This window comes from Dryobates pubescens, chromosome Z (genome assembly GCF_014839835.1).
Source record: "Dryobates pubescens isolate bDryPub1 chromosome Z, bDryPub1.pri, whole genome shotgun sequence".
Taxonomy (NCBI): Eukaryota; Metazoa; Chordata; class Aves; order Piciformes; family Picidae; genus Dryobates; species Dryobates pubescens.
In genome coordinates, this window is record NC_071657.1 from 97,414,447 (window position 1) to 97,434,404 (window position 19,958).

The 19,958-nt window shown below is 42.4% G+C and overlaps 1 protein-coding gene across 1 annotated transcript in view; it reads right to left on the reverse strand.

The window, feature by feature from the left end:
- ANKRD55 (ankyrin repeat domain 55) overlaps positions 1 to 19,958 on the reverse strand; it is a 63,723-nt gene that overhangs the window by 17,766 nt on the left and 25,999 nt on the right. Inside the window, exons 7-9 of the mRNA XM_009896600.2 lie at positions 7,410 to 7,594; positions 4,874 to 5,041; positions 2,428 to 3,089 (exon numbers count right to left, since the gene is read on the reverse strand). Coding sequence (XP_009894902.2) covers positions 2,428 to 3,089; positions 4,874 to 5,041; positions 7,410 to 7,594 — 1,015 coding nt within the window. The remainder of the gene's footprint in view (positions 1 to 2,427; positions 3,090 to 4,873; positions 5,042 to 7,409; positions 7,595 to 19,958) is intronic.

The following is a 19,958-nucleotide window of genomic DNA, read 5'->3' on the forward strand; positions in this document are numbered from 1 at the left end:
TTTCCTAAACTGAGGGGCACAGGACTCAGGGTGTGGCCTAACCAGGGCTGAGTACAGGGGCAGAATGACCTCCCTGCTCCTGCTGTCCTAACTTGTCCTAACAGTCAATGACTACACCCAGGCCTTGCACCTGGTCCAAGACAGAAAAGGGAAGAGCTCCAAGAGAATCGAATCTCAGAAGAGGCTACAGCCCAGAAATGGAGCATATGAGAGACAGGCTCCCAGCTCTCTCTGAGCCAAGGACTGGTTGAATCATAGCCACAGCATCTGGAAAGTTACCAGACGGAGGAGTAAGTCATGAGTACCTGGCTAATCTGTCACAGGATCCCTTCTGTGGGAAAACTACAGATTACAGCACCCTATTTCCAATTTGAATTGCTGTATTGGAAATGTTAGATTTGTGCTTAAATCATGTAACTGTGTCTATGTGGAATGTAATACCAACAACTGAATAGAACCTGTGAATGTATTTTGTACATAAGTTACAGTGGTGTGTGGAGATACCACTGCCCAAAATATTGAATTACAAAATATATATATAAAAAAATACCCATTTTATTACGTTCTTTAACTGTCAAAATGAATTATTTCAAATATCTTAGCCTCACAGTACCCTATTTACATTGTATTTAGGCTGTAAAAAAGACCTGACGGTTTTCATGTCTTCTATATATCACAGTATCACAGTATAACCAAGGTTGGAAGAGACCCCAAGGATCATCAAGTCCAACCCGTCCCAACAGACCCCACAACTAGACCATGGCACCAAGTGCCACGTCCAATCTCCCCTTGAACACCTCCAGGGACAGCTATATGAGCTGAACCATGCTGAGTTCAGTGCATCAAGAATCATACCGGAGAAATCTTCGATACCTGTGTGGAGTTTGAGGTTTAGATGGCTGAGTGAACAGCTGAAGAGTGCAGAACAAAAAAAGGTAGTGACCTACAGACCAAGTCTATCAAGCTTTCAGGAACATGTCATAATATTCAGGAAGTTAGCTTTTTGAATGGCTCCTTAACACCCTAAAAACATTTCCAGCCTTTATTTGTACATCTCATTATTAGAGATGCGAGCAAAGTTCTGCTGTGTTATAGATCCCTTCTCTTAGGAGTCAGTCCAGTTTGCACTATCTTGCAAGCTTAGTTACTGACGTAACCTAACTGAGGATTTTTCTCAGACAAGGTTTCTGTTCACTACTCTTTCTGCTGGAAGATAATGGCTGATGTCTGTTGGGGTGAGGGCAGATTAACTTACTGTGTAATGGCTACTCCTTTAATAATGTACTGGTAAGTTTGGAGATTGCTTTTTCTTGCTTAATTTTCAGTGGGATATGACAGTGGTTGGAAGGCATGATAGGCGTGTTTAATTCTGGCATGGAGCTAATCCCAAAGGAAATGAAACTGGAGACACTGACACGTTGAAGCAAACTTCAGCATGCAGGCCAGCCAGCCAGATTAATTTAAACATGCATGTGAGTCAAACAAAGTACTAGATCACAAATCCTGCCAAACCCTGTTTTCAAGTTTACCTCAGAGTTCTGATTCTCTGCTTCACTACTGTTGCATTACAGTTTCCAAACCACAAGATAAAAACATTTACAGATTCATGGATTCACAGCTTGCATTGGGGTGGAAGGGACCCTCAAAGGTCATCTTGTCTAACACCCTTGCAGTGAGTGGATACACCTCCAGCTCGATCAGGCTGCCCAGGGCCACATCTAGTGTGATCTTCAATGTCTTCAGGGTCGGGTCCTCAACTGCATCCCTGGGCAACCTGTTCCAGTATTTCATTGTTCTCATTGTAGAGAATTTCCTCCTTATGTCCAGCCTAAGTCTACCGTGCTCCAGTTTAAAATTTAACAACCTGAATTCAGCTTTGGAGAAACTGTGAGAACTGGAAAACAGGATGAGAGGAGCAGGTAGGGGTGACATTACCACCTGGAGTCAGACTTTGTCTCTAAAGGGAAAGTCTCATGGTGCACAGCTGTCAACCATGGCACATGTGAATTTACCTGGTGGGGCCAGAAGCAGCTCTCAACAAAGTTAGAGATTTGAGTTCAGTACATCTAGCTCCAGAACTAAATGAGGACACAAAGCAGAAGGCGTGGCAGTGGTGTTGACATGCAATTTACGAAGCCCATATGTGCTGATGGCTTTTACCTTGCTCAGTTACCTTATGTAGTTCCTAAGTACCTGCATTTTTGCATGCTCATGTGACCTTATTAAAGCTCTTATTTTCCACACCTAAGCACACTGCTCCAGCTGTAAGCTGATATCCATGTTGTTGATAATTGCTACTACACAGAGGGACAGGAAATAGAAAAAGATTAAAGAAATGGGAAGGTCAGATGTACTTATTCTTTCTTACTCAGCCTGGCACATCAGTAGATATGATAGAATTTGGAAAATAGAGAAGAAAGAAGTTACCTGATGGAGAGCTGGGAAGTGAAGGAAGGCGAGGAGGGCACAAATGCACATGGTGTGATCTATCAGAGTTTAAGCTATTTATCAGTTTGTCTGAAGGAGGCCTAGTACAGACTTTATAGGAAGGTAGTTGTTTAGAATCTGTGTTCCAGGAATCATCCAACAAGCCCTGGCAGCTGCTTCTGTGGTCCAGCAAGTTGTGTTCACTCTTACTCTTTTGAGACTTGTGTGCAAAATGATGGGTACTGGTGCTGGGGGAGAAGCTTGACATTGTGCTCTGGGAAGCAGTTAAGAAGGAATTGCCAGCAGTTATTGGGGGGAGGCTCTGGGTTCTGGTGGGCTGAAGTCCCCGACACTCGGATTGCTTCTTTTCAGGTATGAGGTACTTTGTATCTGTGCTTCTTTTAAAGTCAGCTCTGGTCACACACTCATCTGGAATATCTTTGCAATTTGTGTCCATAACGCAATCAAAAGTGGTGATAATGTCATCTACTTCAGAGGTTTCTTCCCTAGAATATCGGTCTCTGATTCTTTCTTTCTGATTGATTTTATGATCATCTTTCTTCTTTTTGCAAGAGAAGATGTGGTTCAGCATGCTGAATCGTCCTTCTTTCTTTAGGAGTCTGTTGTTCTGAGAGGGAAGCTGATGAACTGGTTCAGAGCCACTGGAAGCACAAATTGAAAAGTGATGTCATTATTGTCAAATAATATGAAAAAAGTGCCACCTGTGTTAGCCCAGTAAATGGGATATACACTGTTCAGATACATTTGTAGGAGTGGTTCAAGGAGGCAGAAGATTGGGACTCCAGATTTGTAATTAATAAATACTGAAAATGGTGCTATTTCACTCGTTGCTTACACTCATCTTGACGTAGGGTCACTGCAGCTATCAGGAAAAAACTCCTGAACTTTTCTGGCTTCATCATCGTCCTGGTTTAAGACAGCCCACTCTCACAAGCTCCAGCCTCCCAACCCCCATTCCAAATCAGGAGGAAAAGGAATAAACTCCCCGAAACCCACAACACCCTAGGTTGAGAAAAGTTTAATGAAACGATTACAATGTACAGTTACCTTAGCCTGTTTCACAGAAAATCACAGCAAAAGCAGAAGCAGCATCAGGAGCCAGCAACGAAAGGACTCCTCCACCCACAGGCCTGCAGCCAGCCCGGCAGAAAAACCAACACCCCAAAAGTGGAAATCAGAAGCAGCAACCAGAAGCAGGAAGCTCCTGTTACAATCTGAACTACAAGCCCCCAAATACTTTGACCAGAACTCTTTTTTTAAAAGCTGGCATGATGTCAGTATGGATGATATATTCATCAGGAGATTCAATTGGTTAAACCACTAACAAGCATCTACCAGTGGCAGAATCATTATTCTTAATAGTGAGACAAGATCCAATAATATCAAGAATGTGAAGGGTTTTTGTATTATATCATACTTGGAAAATGGTCTTACTAATAGTAGAGTTATTACTAACACTGTAACAAAACCCCTAGTTCACAATTTCTTCCATTCCCCTTTTCTCTTCTCCTCTTCCCCTTTCCCCTTCTCCTTTTCCCCTTTCCCCACCTGAGCTTAAATAGGCCTGGCTTTGTTTCTGCTCTATGATTACCTACAGTAGTGCTGCTGTAGTGGTTTTTGGATGAGATTCTGACTAATCGACATTTCAGACTTACTCTGACAGAGAGTGCAGAAGAAGGAAAAGGAGGAAAGGTCATGTTACCCATGTCTCACAGTTTGTAACACAGGAAATAATACTAACTGATGGCTAGATATGGAGAAAAGAAATATGATGCTTAATGTCTTTGTAAGTGCATGTTCATTTACCAAAGCTGAAGAACTGAATTAATTAAATGACACCTGCTGAAACACGAGAAACACAAAGAGAGGAAAATCATAGGCAACAGTAAAAGAATTATATCTGTTAGCAGAAAACCCTGCTCAGAATAAGAAGAGACAATCATGGTAGAGAATGAAAGAAGGTTAGGGAAACAGTTCCAAACACTTACCTGAAGGTGAAACCCTGAAATTTATTTTATTATCTACCTAGCAAAGTTTTTCATGTTCCCTCTATCCTTCTGTCTGATTACATGAACACACAGCTAGTGCATTTCAAAGATGTGGAATGCATCAATCTGAAGGCTGAAATTATTCTGCAACATAACTTTTCTGCACAAAGGTAACTGAACAAGAGCTATGCTCACATCTTCTTGGTTTGGAACCTTCAGCTGATTGGCAGGATATCACTGTAACTGCAGTGGTTAGTGTTCAGCTGATGAATAATTCTGGTGTTCTTTTTCTGGTGGAAAACTTTATCCTGAGTATTGCATATGAACAGAGCAACATCACCCAGGGCTCAAATGCTTCAGTAGCATACAAAAAAATCAATACATTTTTCTTTTCTGTCAGTGGCAACATGTGAGCCAGGTATGAAATTTTGCTTTACCTGCTCTCCTGAGAGAGAAGCTTGATGCATGCTGTGTGCCCACAATACAGTGCATATGTCAGAGGAGTATTTTCATTGATGTCTCGAGGACTGCTGTCTATCCCCAGCTCTAGTAGTGTCTGCACACAGTCAGCTTTCCCTGCCGCAGCAGCCCAGTGCAAAGGTGTCCTGCAGAAAAGGGGGAGCATCATAGATGAACAATTTTTCTATCAAACCCATAAATGACATAATGAGATGTGCTTTTATGCTACTTGTCCAGATTCACAGCATCCATTTTAAGGAGCTCTCCAGCAACTTATGCCACAGTGATGTTGCCTCCAGTGGTGTTAGTAAAGCCACATCTATGTGCATCTATTTAACCGTAGAGAAAGTAGATACAGGGCTGCAGAATGTCTGTATGTGTTATATAATACCATCTCTATTGCTGCTGGAGTTGCAGACTGGGAGGAGTGCCCCAAGCTTTCAGAGCAGAACTTGAAAAAAGGAAACCTTTGTGGTGTCCACTGCACAGGGACAAGCTCTTCTAGTTTTGTATGACACACTATTTGCAATGGCTAGCTCAGGGCCAGAAGAACCCTTCATCAGACAAATGGGAAGGACTGGACACCTCTATCAGAATGTCACTGCCCCTTTGCCACTTTTTGTAATCTCTGAAAGACACAGGCTGGAGCAGATGTAATTGTCTTTAATCTGTGTAGGAGAATCAAACTGATTTTCTGCTTGGAAGAAGACTTACATCTTGTCTTTGTACACTTTTGTGTAGTTTCAGAATTTTGATGCTTTGCTCTTGTGAAAATCAGAAGCACAGAAAACACCATAAGAAAACTGTACAAGAATGAAAAATAATATTTATTTTTCTCTGCCTCTTTCTTTGCAGTCCCAGTGATTTCACACAGACATCTTCAGAAATACGATAGAATGAAAGTCTTCAATGTGTTTATAGTGAGCATCTTTTCCTCTCTTCAAGTGTAAATGCCTTCTATGGAACTATCTGAGAATATATAATAGGGGGCCATGTCTTACTGAGATCTTAAGTCTAGTTAAACTCCTCCCTTTGCCCTTTTTTTCCATAGAAATGCAGCATTCTCAACTACATTTTCCTGATGTTTAGAAACTTCTTCAGAATCCTGTTGAAAACCTTGACTTTTGCTCCACTGAGGAGAACAATCAGCATGAATAAGCAGTTACTTCTGGTTGCATTAAATACATTTATGAACAAGTGTAGGGGTTTGAGCCTTCACTGGAGTTTAAGAGCTCAGATGGTAGCAAAACCTGAGAATTCCTCCTCCCCTCCCCCCCCCCCCTTCCCCCTGATAAGGAACAAGTAGGGAAAGGGGGAAAAAAAGGTAGGGGAAAAGAGAAGGAGTTAAATCTGCCAAAAAAAAAAAATAATCTGGAGTTGGTTTGGAAGTAGGAGAAGTAACTTTTTTTTAAAAATAAAAATATATATATGTATCAGTAACAGGGAGGATTTACAAGGGTAAGGAATAAGGATGAATAAGAAAATATACAAAGCCAAATTTGGATGGCCTTGTATCTCCCTTGATGTATGTGGATTTCAGTCCTTCAGAGAAGCGTGGGTGCAGCAGGGAGAAGATCAGACCCAACCATGTGGCAGAACCAGGAAGCCAGCAGTAGCTGTTAGTCCTTTCAAATAGGCGAGGCAGGAGCAAAAAGAGCAAATTGCCACAGTGTCTTCCTTTTTATAGGCTTGCTGGACAGGAAGGGGGAGTGGAATAAACCACCTTTGACCCAGGGGACCCTTCCTCCTGGGAGGGGGAAATCAAGTCCTTCTCTGTTCAGCTGGATCAGGTTTCATTTGTCTCCTGGGGAAGCAGGGCTTTCACAGCCCTTCCCCCAGGATGGGTGTAACCCAGCACTACAAGGTTCAAGGAAGGTAAGTGGAGTGTGAAAAAGAGGAAAAACGACGGATCTGATGCACTTGGAAGGAGTTAAATGCCTCGTTAGACTGAAAAATGAAGGTCCCCATGTCCTGTAAGAATACAGTGTCAGCATCTTAAATACAACAAGGGAGGTGGTGGAGTCACCGTCCCTGGAGGTGTTCAAGAGGGGTTTGGACGTGGCACTTGGTGCCATGGTCTAGTCATGAGGTCTGTGGTGACAGGTTGGACTCGGTGATCTTTGAGGTCTCTTCCAACCTTGGTGATACTGTGATACTGTGAACACTGCCATTTCTTAAAACCAAATAGCAGTAGGATCCCAGCTTCAAGGTGTAGGATCCTGTTCTATTGATTTGAAGAGAATGTTCACCTTTGAAAGAAGTCAAGTGGTGACAAAGTGCTTTTATACATAGTCTTGTCATTTCCTACCAGCAATGCAAAGTTAAATAACATTCCTACTAATCTGTAATTATACTAGATAAACTGAACTGCTTTCAGAGCAAGCACAGTTCTCCGTAAGTGCAGTTCATTAACTAGGCCGTAGCCTGTCAAGCAGGAAACGTGATTATAGAATAAACAGAGATAGTTTCAAGTTACTAGAAAGGAAGCAGCAATCTCAGAGTTTCCATGGTTACCTGTCATCCACATCAAGGGCTTGCAGGTTGCACTCTGGGACTTTAGCCAGCTCACTGATAATATCACTGTAGCCTGCAGCAGCAGCAATGTGCATACATGTTTTGCCATTCTCATCATCATAGTTTATTATTGATGGCCCCTGATAGTGGTCCAGAATCATAGAACACAGAATCCTGTTGCCACTCTGGGAGGAAGGTCAGAGAGGAAAAGAGAAGAAAACCATTTTACAATGGAGCTTGCATCAAACTGCATTTTCTCTGCTAAAGAAGGCTAAATACAATAATGTTTGTTTTGTGTCTATCAGACTTCTCAGGTGCGAAAACCAAAAATTTCTAATCTCCTGCTGGGGAATGGGTTTGCTTTATGAATTTCCTAGAACACTTTGAACACTGGAGAAACAATAAATAATGTAAATATCTCCAAAAGCTACGGAGTGTAAGTTAGTCAGCAGCTTTCTCAGAAATGACTTGGGGTTTTGCTGTTTTGCTGAGCTGGAGTACAGAAAGATACAAGATCTCAGAAGACCAGTTCACTACTGTAAACCTGTCCAAGCACACCTAGAAAAAAACATGTCAGATATTTATTCAAGCAGCTCTTGAAAACTTTCTCAGCTCGTTTGCTCCAGTGTTCCAGTATCATAACAGAAAGTTGACACTGTTCTCTAACATGAAAATGAAAATGTTTTATATCCTAACTTGGTAGAAATAGAGAAAACAAGTCAATCTGTCAGGAAGGTAGAAACTCAAAGCTGGACAGGTCTTTCTAGATCATCACATTCGATCCCTGCAATCCCTTGCAGCTGCGTTACATCATCCATTTCATAAAATTACCATGTCCACTAAAAGCAATTAGTTTTTGTGTCCTCATTCCTCCCAAAGGAAGGCAGTTCACAAACTTGTTTGCTTTAATGATTAGTATCTCTGATTTCTATTCATACAGATGTCTGATTTATGTTCCTCTGTTTGTGTGCCAGCATTATAATTTAGATTAAATACTTCTTTCCTATTTGCCCTTCAAATGTATTTATAGAGAATCATCGTATCCCTTTTGAGCTGTTCTCTTGCCTTTCTACTCAATCAAGGTCTTTTAAATTTTCCATGTAAAGTCTGCTTTCTATTTCTCCCATCAACCTACTAACTGTTCTCCTTCTGTGCTTTAGTTATGTATCCTTGTAGAGAGGTGAATAAAATTAAACGTAGTTATACACAGGCATTTTTGCCAGGCCTTTGTGCAGTGACCTGAGCACTTCCTTGTTTGTGTTAGAAACCATTTTCCTCTTTGCCACAAAACAGCATTTGCTTTATTCACAACTTTGTCCTGTTAGAAGCTCCTAGTTATTTTGGAATAACCCTTTACATCTCAGTACTTCTAAAGTAGTTTCCAAATGTTTCTAGTTTCTGGGAGGATCTTGTGTTACTAGAATCCAAGTGCATGACTTAAATGTTTTATCCTATTCAATTTTGTCCCATTTGTATTACTCTGAAGTTGAAGGTGATCCAGCTTCCCCTGTATGATAGTCCCATTCTTTTCTGTAATGCCTTCCAGTTTATTGTTACTGGCAGGTTTCATCAGAAAGCCCCCGTAACCGGTGCCAAGTTATCATTAAAATATTAAGCAAGATTGATTTCAAAGCTTATCCCTGAAAGTAATTTCCTTCCTACCTCTATTCAAAATTTATTACTCTTCATTTCTTGATTTTGAGGTAGTACTTCTTTTGCTTCTCTATACTTCTTCTTATTATTTTGTAAGATGTCTGATTATTCTAAATGTAACTTTTAAGGATGGATAGTCATCTGTCATATCTCAAGCCTCATCTATACACTTTTCTTCTGCACTCTTGGCATACAGATATGCTACATTTTTCACCACTGAAATGATACATTTGAGGTTGCTAGAACCTGTTAGTACCAAAGTTGCCTAGTCCAGCTAAGAATCCCTTGATTTACCAAAATATATCCCTCTGAAATCAGGAGTTCTATTTTGCATGTACTTTGGTTACTAATCTTTTTAATTTAGAGACTACTCATGATCATGATGTCCAAGCTTATTTTCTATGGACAGATGTTTTCACAGAAACATAGAATGGTCTAGGTTAGAAGAGACCTCCATAGGTCATCAAGTCCAGTCTCCTCTGCAGTAAGCAGGAGCACCCTCAACTAGATCAGGTTGCCCAGAGCCCTGTAGAGCCACACCTTGAATATCTCCAGGAAAGGGGCCTCAACTACCTCCCTGGGCAACCTGTTCCAGTGTTCCACTACCATTATGGTAATGAACCTGTTCTTAACATCCAATCTAAATCTGCTCTTCTGTAGTTTGAAGCCATTGTCCCTTGTCTTATCACTACAGGCCTTTGTAAACAGTCTCTCTCCATCCTTCTTGTAGGCCCCCTTCAGGTACTGGAAGGTCATTATTAGATATCCGGGGAGCTTTCTCTTCTCTAGGCTAAACAACCCTAGCTCCACCCTCATTAAGCATGCCAAAATTGTTATTAATTTACAGTTGTTTGAAAATCTAATGGGAAAAAGTGTTAATTTTCTTGCTCAGGAACACTGAGGTTTTAGGAATAATTTTTATTCTCTGGTCCCTATGCCAAATGTTCATGCTGCCCATGCTAACATAATTCTCAGTTGTGTTTTGGGTTGTTAGCATCAGAGAAATCTCTAGTCACATTCAGAGCTAACTGAATCTTGACGTCTATTAAATACTTCTAGTACTACCACAATAAACATCTACCTATTACCATCCTTGTTCAAGTTTGGTTTGATCAAAAAAACTATTGACATGCAATATCTTACCATTTCTGTGTTTGTGTTCTAGTGACAGTACTATTTCTCCAGTTCTATCATGTCTTGATAAGTCCAAATGTCACATCCTGCACCTACAGTTCCAGTCACACAAATTCTTGCACAACTTGCATAAGGAATTTCCCACTGTTCTTACTGGCATTTTATGTATTTACAGACTGCTCTGTCTCCCACCAATCTTTGATTTCCTAGACTAAACAAACCATTTCAACCTCTCTTCATGGGTCAAGTTTTTCAACCCACTTACCATACTCTGTACTTGCTCTTTGGCCTCTTTCCAGTTTGCCTACAGCTTTCTTCCAAAGTGGCACCCCAAAGGATGTAATTATCCAGTTGAAACTTCTCTCCTGACAATGAAAATGACATTGCTGCTTCCTGTGGCCCGCATAGGTCACGCTTCTGCTTGTATGTCCCAGAGCGATGCTTGTATGTTTTGTGTCAACAAAATTTAAACTTTTACTAACTTTGTAATCCACTGCTGAACTAGCCTGCTACATTTGTAGTACTCTCTGTGCAAATAGTTTTCATTTTTTTGTAGTTCTGTATACAGTACTATTTTATTATTTCAGTTAATTCTTACAATTTACCAAAATGACTTTGAAATTCACCTTGATGCGTGAAGTGCTTGGTGACACCCTCATTACTTTCTAGCTGTGGGTTATGTATGTGTTCAGCATGTCATAACCTCTTTAGCCTGGAGAAGAGGAGGCTCAGGGGAGACCTGATTGCTCTCTACACTACCTTAAGGGAGGTTGTAGACAGGTGGGGGCTGGTCTCTTCTCCCAGGCAACCAGCACCAGAACAAGAGGACACAGTCTCAAGATGTGCCAGGGGAGGTTCAGACTGGATGTTAGGAAGAAATTTTACAGACAGAGAGTGATTGCCCATTGGAATGGGCTGCCCAGGGTGGTGGTGGAGTCACCATCATTGGAGGTGTTTAGGAGGAGACTTGATAGGGTGCTTGGTTGCATGGTTTAGTTGATTAGATGGTGTTGGATAATGGGTTGGACACGATGATCTTGAAGTTATCTTCCAACTTGGTCTATTCTATTCTATTCTATTCTATTCTATTCTATTCTATTCTATTCATGGAACAAATTAAAACATTCTTAGGATAAATCCCTGTTGGACTGTCTGCAAGATGTCCACCTCCAAAGATTATTTGAACTGTTCTGTGTATAGGTAGAGAATATGTGACATATGACATGAGTCCTTGGGACTGTAGTTGCTTCTTATTCTTCCCCACTGGGACACCTTGTCTTTGGGCAGAATTCTGAGTCTATTAGAGCAGGTAATATTTACACATATTGTGATATTGACATCATCCAGTGTGATCAAAGTTACATGTGCTGCTCAAACCAGAAAGGGACAAAGTATTGGACTTGTTATGTATCACTCTGTTTACCACCTGCTTAACAACCTTTCTGTGCCATGTGATGAATTTTATGTTTTTGTCCAGTTTTCTCTGTTTTATTACATGCTATTAAACTGATTAATTGACATTCAGACTTACTATATCAAATAGCTTCTTATCTTCAAAGCAATAATTTCATTGATGATGATGGAAATTTCTGTCCTGTTTTAACAATTCCATCAAATTCCTAATATTTTGAACCTGCTTTTAAAAGAGACCTCGGGACAATTGCTCTGTGGCTTCCCAGCTTTCTTTTCTCAGGAATGCCTTCCTATCTTTACATTTATCTTGGCTTTTTTAGGTTGCACACAAAATTCTCCTGAAATGCTTATGCTGCTCCTATTGTCAGATTGATAGCTTTGAGCTGAGGTCACAAAAAAATGTAACTTTCTGTGGTAAATTTACCATGAACCACAATACCACTGTTAGACCAGGATGTTCAGTGGTGAATTTCCCATATGAAAATTACATGTTTTTGCAACCTTACTGCATGTATACCCACATTTCATCTTCCCTTTTTGTTTTCATATTATCTTCATGAACTTTCTCAGAGACAGTTATTTTTGCTTTTTCTTTATAATACTGCAGATTTGCCCTCCCCCCCACCCCAATTTTATTTAAACCTTTGTCCTTTCTCATGCCTCTTATCTGTTCCCACCCTTTATTCATTCCCATCACTGAATTTTCTTTCTTAAATCACTCATATAATTAAACTTATTTCATGAAAAAGAATTGTCCTACAGTCTGAATTCAGGAGTCCTTGCAAACCAAACTCTCATTTTGTGAGAGTGATTTATGCACATGTTTGTCTGAGATTTGTGTTATTTCCAGGCAGTGGCAAACAACACTACCGAGATTGTTATCTGCCTTATTCTCTTGGCTACAACTCCAGTTTCCTTAGGTTATATAATTGAATGCACAACTTCTGAGAGTTGACTTTCAAAGTGCTTTCAAATAGAAAATAATTATCAAGGAGAATGTTGCAAGTTTTGGACACTTTTCTAGCTTTTTTCACCTATCTCTACTCAATTTATCCTTATCATTACTACAACAGTTGTTCATATATTTAGAATAGAATAGAACAGAATAGAATAAACCAGGTTGGAAGAGACCTTCAAGATCATCACATCCAACCTATCAACTAATCCAACCCACCCAAACAACTAAACCATGCAACCAAGCACCCTATCAAGTCTCCCCTTGAACACCACCAATGATGGTGACTCTACCACCTCCCTGGGCAGCCCATTCCAATGGGCAATCAGTCTCTCTGTGTAGAACTTCTTCCTAACCTGCAGCCTAAACCTCCCCTGGTGCAGCTTGAGACTCTGTCCTCTTGTTCTGGTGCTGGTTGCCTGGGAGAAGAGCCCAGCCTCCACCTGGCTACAACCTCCCTTCAGGTAGTTGTAGACAGCAATAAGGTCTCCCCTGGGTCTCCTCATCTCCATGTTAAGAAACCCCAGCTCCCTCAGCCTCTCCTCATAGGGCTTATGTTCCAAACACCTAACCAACTTCATTGCCCTTCTCTGGACATGCTCCAGCAAATCAACCTCCTTCCTAAACTGAGGGGCCCAGAACTGGACACAGGACTCGAGGTGCGGCCTAACCAGTGCAGTGTACAGGGGCAGAATGACCTCTCTGCTCCTGCTGGCCACACTGTTCCTGATGCAGACCAGGATGCCACTGGCCCTCTTGGCTGCCTGGGCACACTGCAGGCTCATGTTCAGCCTACCGTCGACCAGCACCCCCAGGTCCCTCTCAGCCTGACTGCTCTCCAGCCACTCTGACCCCAGCCTGTAGCTCTGCATGGGGTTGCTGTGGCCAATGTGCAGAACCCGGCACTTGGATGTGTTCAATCTCATGCCCTTGGACTCTGCCCATCTGCCCAGCCTGTCGAGGTCCCTCTGCAGAGCCTCTCTACCCTCCAGCAGATCAACTCCTGCCCCCAGCTTGGTGTCATCTGCAAATTGACTGATGATGGACTCAACCCCCTCATCCAGATCATCAATACAGACGTTAAAGATCATGGGGTCCAGCACTGATCCTTGTATGTCCAACTGATATGCAGAATGATAATTTTACTTGAAGAGGTTATTGCTGGTTATGTAATATTCTGCCAGAAATTGCATTTTATTATTCCAGGTCCTCCATCATAAGCAGCAGAACATTTTCCTTGTTCTCTGCACTATAAGGAGGATTGATTTTTTTCCCCTCTCATCAGAACATTCTAGTCAATGAGATATATCAATGCTGAAGAGAATAATAATTTGAAGGGAGTGTGCTAAAATGGCTTGTGGCTACCAGTAATGTAGAGGTGGAAGGGGGAGAGAGACAAGGTATGGACCACTTAACTGTTTCTGGGAAATGCTGATGAGGTACTTTTCTCCCAAGTGAATGCCTCTGGAGATTATGTGGTTAGGTTGTATTAGTTCTCCTATATGTTCTGTTTCTTCATATTACTGTGCAGTTTAAAGCCTTCTGTATTCCTATCCAGCTTTGCTGGATGGAAATTCCCCACTAGCTGCGCTTGATGTTGCTTCTTATCACTAGCAATGCACTTCAAGACTATGTCTCCACTTCTAAATTCCCTCCTCTTGGAATTCCACACTTGTGATTCCAAAGCGCTGACTTTCTTTTTGACGTCTTAGTATTCTGACCCTGACTGCCTCTTCATTTCAATCATCATCATCGTCACAGAATTACAGAATCGTAGAATTCTAATGTTTGGAAGGGACCTCCGGAGCTTGTTGAGTCCAACCCTGCTGCAAAGCAGGGCCACTAAGGGCAGGTCACACAGCAATGCTTCCAGGCGGGTTTTGAAAATCCCTAACGAAGGAGACTCCACCACCTCTCTGGGCAGAGTGTTCCAGTGCTCCTTCACCCTCACAGCAAAAAAAACTTTTTTCACATGTTGAGGTCAAATTTCCTGTGATTGAGTTTATGGCTCTTGCCCCTATCACTGGGTATCGCTGAAAAGAGACTGGCTTCATCCTCCTGAGAGCCACCTTTTAGGTATTTGTAGGCATTGCTAAGGTCCCGTCTCAGCTTTCTCTTCTCCAGACTAAACAGCCCCTGGTCTCTCAGTCTTTCCCTGTATAGAGAGGCTCCAGTCTGTTAATCATAGAATCAGTTCTGGGCCCCTCAGTTTAAGAAGGACATCGAGACACTTGAACGTATCCAGAGAAGGGCAACAAGGCTGGGGAGAGGCCTTGAGCACAAGCCCTATGAGGAGAGGCTGAGTGAGCTGGGATTGTTTAGCCTGGAGAAGAGAAGGCTCAGAGGTGACCTCATTGCCCTCTACAACTACCTGAAAGGTGATTGTAGACAGGAGGGGGCTGGTCTCTCCTCCCAGGCAACCAGCACCAGAACAAGAGGACACAGTCTCAAGCTGTGCCAGGGGAGGTTTAGACTTGAGGTGAGGAGAAAGTTCTTCACCGAGCGAGTCGTTCATCATTGGAATGTGCTGCCTAGGGAGGTGGTGGAGTCACCGTCCCTGGAGGTGTTCAAGAGGAGATTGGACACGGCACTTGGTGCCATGGTCTAGTCATGAGGTCTCTTGGAACAGGTTGGACTTGATGATCCTTGGGGTCTCTTCCAACCTTAGTTATACTGTGATACTGTGATACTGTGATAGAATCAACAAGGTTGGAAAAGACATCAAAGATCATCAAGTCCAAGCTGTCACCCAAGACCTCCTGACTACTAGACCATGGCACTAAGTGCCACGTCTCCAATCCCCCGTTCAACACCTCCAGGAACCACAACTCCACCACCTCCATGGGCAGCACATTCCAATGGCAAATCACTCTTTCTGTGAAGAACTTTCTCCTTACCTTGAGCCTAAACTTCCCCTGGCAGAGCTTGAGACTGTGTCCTCTTGTTCTGGTGCTGGTTGCCTGGGAGAAGAGACCAGCCTCCTCCTGGCTACAACCACCCTTCAGGTAGTTGTAGAGAGCAATAAGGTCTCTCCTGAGCCTCTTCTTCTCCAGGCTAAGCAACCCCAGCTCCCTCAGCCTCTCCTCACAGGGCTGTGCTCCAAACCCCTCCCCAGCTTTGTTGCCCTTCTCTGGACTCGTTCCAGCAACTCAACATCTTTCCTAAACTGAGTGGCCCAGAACTGGACCCAGGACTCAGGGTGTGGCCTAATCAGTGCTGAGTACAGGGGCACCATGACATCCCTGCTCCTGTGGGCGACGCTATTCTTGATGCAGGCCAGGATGCCATTTGCCTTCTTGGCCACCTGGGCACACTGCTGGCATGTTCAGCTGGCTGTCAATCAGTACCCTCAGGTCCCATTCTGTTTGGCAGCTCTCCACCCACTCTGACCCCAGCCTGTAGCACTGCATGGGGTTGTTGTCACCAAAGTGCAGCACCCGGCACTTGGACTTGTTGAATGTCATCATGTTGGATTCTGCCCATTTGTCTAGTCGGTCAAGATCCCTCTGGAGAGCCCTTCTACCCTCTAACTGATCAACACCTGCTCCCAACTTGGTGTCATCTGCAAATTTACTGATGACTGGCTCAACCCCTTCATCCAGATCATCAATGAAGAGGATGGGGCCCAGCACTGATCCCTGGGGGACGCGACTGGTGACTGGCTGCCAGCTGGATGTGGCACCATTCACCACCACTCTCTGGGCATGGCCCTCCAGCCAGTTTCTAACCCTAGTCCTTGTAGCCCTCCATTGAACTCCACCCAGTAGTTCCCCATCCCTCTTGAGCTGAGGAGCCCTGAACTGTACACAATATTCCAGATGTGGTCTAATTAGGGCTGAGTAGAAGGGATGGAGAACACTCTTCTTAAGGCACCCCTTCTTGGCCTCCAGGGCACATTGCTGTCCCATAGATAACTTCTTATCAACCAGGACTCTGAGGTCCTCCTCTGTGGAGCTACTCTGTGATAGACCAACCCCTAGCCCGTACTGGTCCATGGTGTTATTTGCTCCCCAGGTGCAGGACTCTACACTCATTTCACTCCTTTCTGCAGTAACAAACAAATAATATTTGCATTGCACTATTCTGGGAGGTAACTTACTTTTGTACAGAAGCATTATAAATTACAAGAGATTAAATAAAATTTGCATTAGTACTTCTGTTTTCCTCCTGGAAATGATCTTTGTGCATGACTAGATGGTGTTTAAATTTTGTTGCAGAATGCTGGTTGATGTGCCAACCCTTGTATTTTTCATCTTATCTTTTCATCTTTCACAGACAGACACATCTATCACATTTTAGTATGAAATTGTGTGCAACACCAACAGAGCCACTGACAAACAAAAGTAAAGGTCTTTTCTCCTTTGCTGAACTAAACAGTATTTGTTGAGTAACTCATAGCAAAATGTGAACAAATAATTTGTGGATTTTTTCCTTTGTAACTCCAGCTAAGGTTATTACATTGGTAAGTACATCTCTCCTTTTAAAGTCATCTAGTTCTCCTTTTTGATTCTGAAACTCAGTATTTACTAAAAATGAGAGCAAAAGCCATTTCACAGACTTTCCCCACATGGCTCTGTCAGTTAGGGCTTGAAAATTTTGATCTTTGAAGGCTTTGCTGGCAGAAGCCCTGCATTGTTAGAACTACACTTGCAGAACTGAACTGTTCCTCCAGTACATTTTCCCCTTAAGGGATTAATTTCATTAAAGAGCAGTTTTCCTCACGCTCATGTTCAGAGCACCGTGGCAGTGTACCTTTACTGTAACATAAATTCAGAATTTCATCCTAGAGTCAGACCAAGACAAACATAACGAAGCATTAACAGTGAGGATATGTCTGATAGGAATCAGATATTAAGACTGCACCAGGATACCATATCCTTGTCCCATACCTGCAGTGCTTACCATTTTAAACATGGAGAACGCCAAACTCAAGAGCAGAGACATGATGCTACTCCTAGTATGCAGCAAACAGTGCAGTGAGAAACAACTGTAAATCTGCCAGCTTGCACTGCTCAAGAGTTCTGTACACGTGGGAGTTACTCTCCATGGTTAAGGACTTCTAGCATCATGCATTCGTACCCCAGATTAAGGAAATCTGAGGAACAGAAGAATGTTCACTCTACCTGCTCTGCTGCCAGATAGTTGTGCAGGCTGTGGAAAACCAGTTCAAAAATTCAGAGCACCCTGTGGTTTTTCTGCCCTCAGGGGACAGAGACAACTGAGCCCTGTGCTGGGGAAATAAACAATCTGTAATACCACTTTCAGCTTTCCTCATGCCAGGGAACTTTGCCACAAGTTGTCTGGATGCAGCTCAGGCACTTCACAGACTGTGCTTTTGATGGCAAACCAATATAAATTAGCAAACCAATATAAATTAACAACAACTCTACAGACGCCTCTGTAGTTACATTGGTGAGACTCAGACAGCTCAGAGAGAATCTCATTTGTCTTCTCCAAACCCCAGTGCTTCAGCCTCAGACACCCACTGAGACTTTGTCTCTAGCAGACTCAGAGTGATCCAGCTTGCCTTGACTTTGTGGTACTCTTGGAAACTGAATGCGTTGTTGTTGTGCAGGACACTTTGTCTTGTGGTCCTCAGAGTACTGCTGATCCTGGTACAACGAGGGGACACGGTGTTTTAAAGATACTTATCCTCTCAGTAGCCTTAGTGGGTGCTGGAAAAAGCTACCAAATGACAAAGGCCATCATGGAGGCATACATCTGTGGCTATCTTATGTCCCTGCCTCTCTTGCCCTCTCTTTGCTCAAAGAGAAAACCGCATGAAATGCTAGCCAAGTTTCTCTAAGAATTTGTTTTCACTTGGAATCTTCTGTAATAAGTGTGTATGATTTACTGTGTAAATGACTATGGCTGTGACTAAAACTACTTGGCAGCTTTCTCCTGCTAGTACACTGTTTTGAAGACTGATTTCTCTGGAGCTGTTTATGTCCTCTGAAAAAGAGATAATCATTTATTATGCAGTAGAATAAGGATTTATTCCTCCCTACTATCAAAGAAATGGTGCCTTTTTGTCAGGCAAGGGAGATTAGGGCATCTATAGATATGCAAAAACTGTGGTGCCTGTATGCTACTCATCTTCTGGCATCCACTTGTGGAGTTACACATGGACAGCATGCTGCAAAGAGGCCAGGCAACTATCTGGGATTTACATACAGGTTTTGCCTGAGACTAATTCCTGCTAAGCTCGGTGGGAGTTCTGCAATTGTTTTCCTTGGAAATTTGATTGCCATGACTAATTACATTTTCAACTTCCAAGTATAAACTTCATAGTTCATTTGAAAGACTTACTATTAGTCAGTTATTTAATGTAAATGACCTGGTTGTTCTGATGAGTTTGTATATCAATACTGCTTTACCATGTACAAATCACAAATGGTGCTTTGGCTTATGAACTGGCATAAATTACAGTGGAGAAATAAGTTACAGCTGTATGAAAAAATAAGGAGTAGGCAACATCCTTAAGCATCTGCACTCATTTGACTATGGTGTAAAATCTTCAGAATCCTTCTTGGCATGGTTTTAGCTTGAGTTAACTAACATTTTCCCTAAGAGTTTCTAGATGTAGTTCAGGAGGTAGGATGGGCCACAGACTGTTCCCATAAGTGGTCTACGTACAACCATCCTGTTTCAGAGAATAAGAGAGTTAAGCAGCAGTGACGCAGGTGGTACTGTGACAGTTGGTTCCAGTACCAGAGTCAAGACTCAGACACATTTATTTTGCTGTTCCAGACATTGCCACAAATGTTTAGGGCACTTTTGGAAAAAGCTTCTGATGTATTGATACAAGTTTATTTCTTATTCAAAACCATTTGCAAACTCTCTTCCCCCTTGTTTTGCAACTTGACAGCTCACTCTGCAGAGCCTTGCTGCTGTGTGTTGTTCCCAAGTCCATGAAAAGCTATTGTGCCTTTGTTGAAATGACAATATTGACACCCAAAAGGGATTTCTTAAGGCTGTGCTTAAAAAATGCAATTTGAGTATTTTTAATTTGTATGCTAACAGTCAAACCCAGGGAGATTGTGGAGTCTCCTTCTCCGGAGACTTTCAAAACCCACCTGGATGTGTTCCTGTGCAGACTACCTTAAACGACGCTGCTTTGGCAGGGAGGTTGGACTCGATGATCTCTTGAGGTCCCTTCCAACCTCTAATGTACTGTGATGCTGTCAAAACTGTCTTTAAAGCTTAATGACATAAGTAAAGAAGTCACTATTCTTCCTTTTTAGCTATCTTTACAGAACTGCATGAAACAAGGAGCTAAGCAGTAAAATTTCACAGTGAAAGAAATCAGCCTGAAACCGGCCATGCAGTGAACTGTGCCTAGCAAAAACACCTTTTCTGTCCTAATACAACAACAAATGTTTCTGTCACTTAGA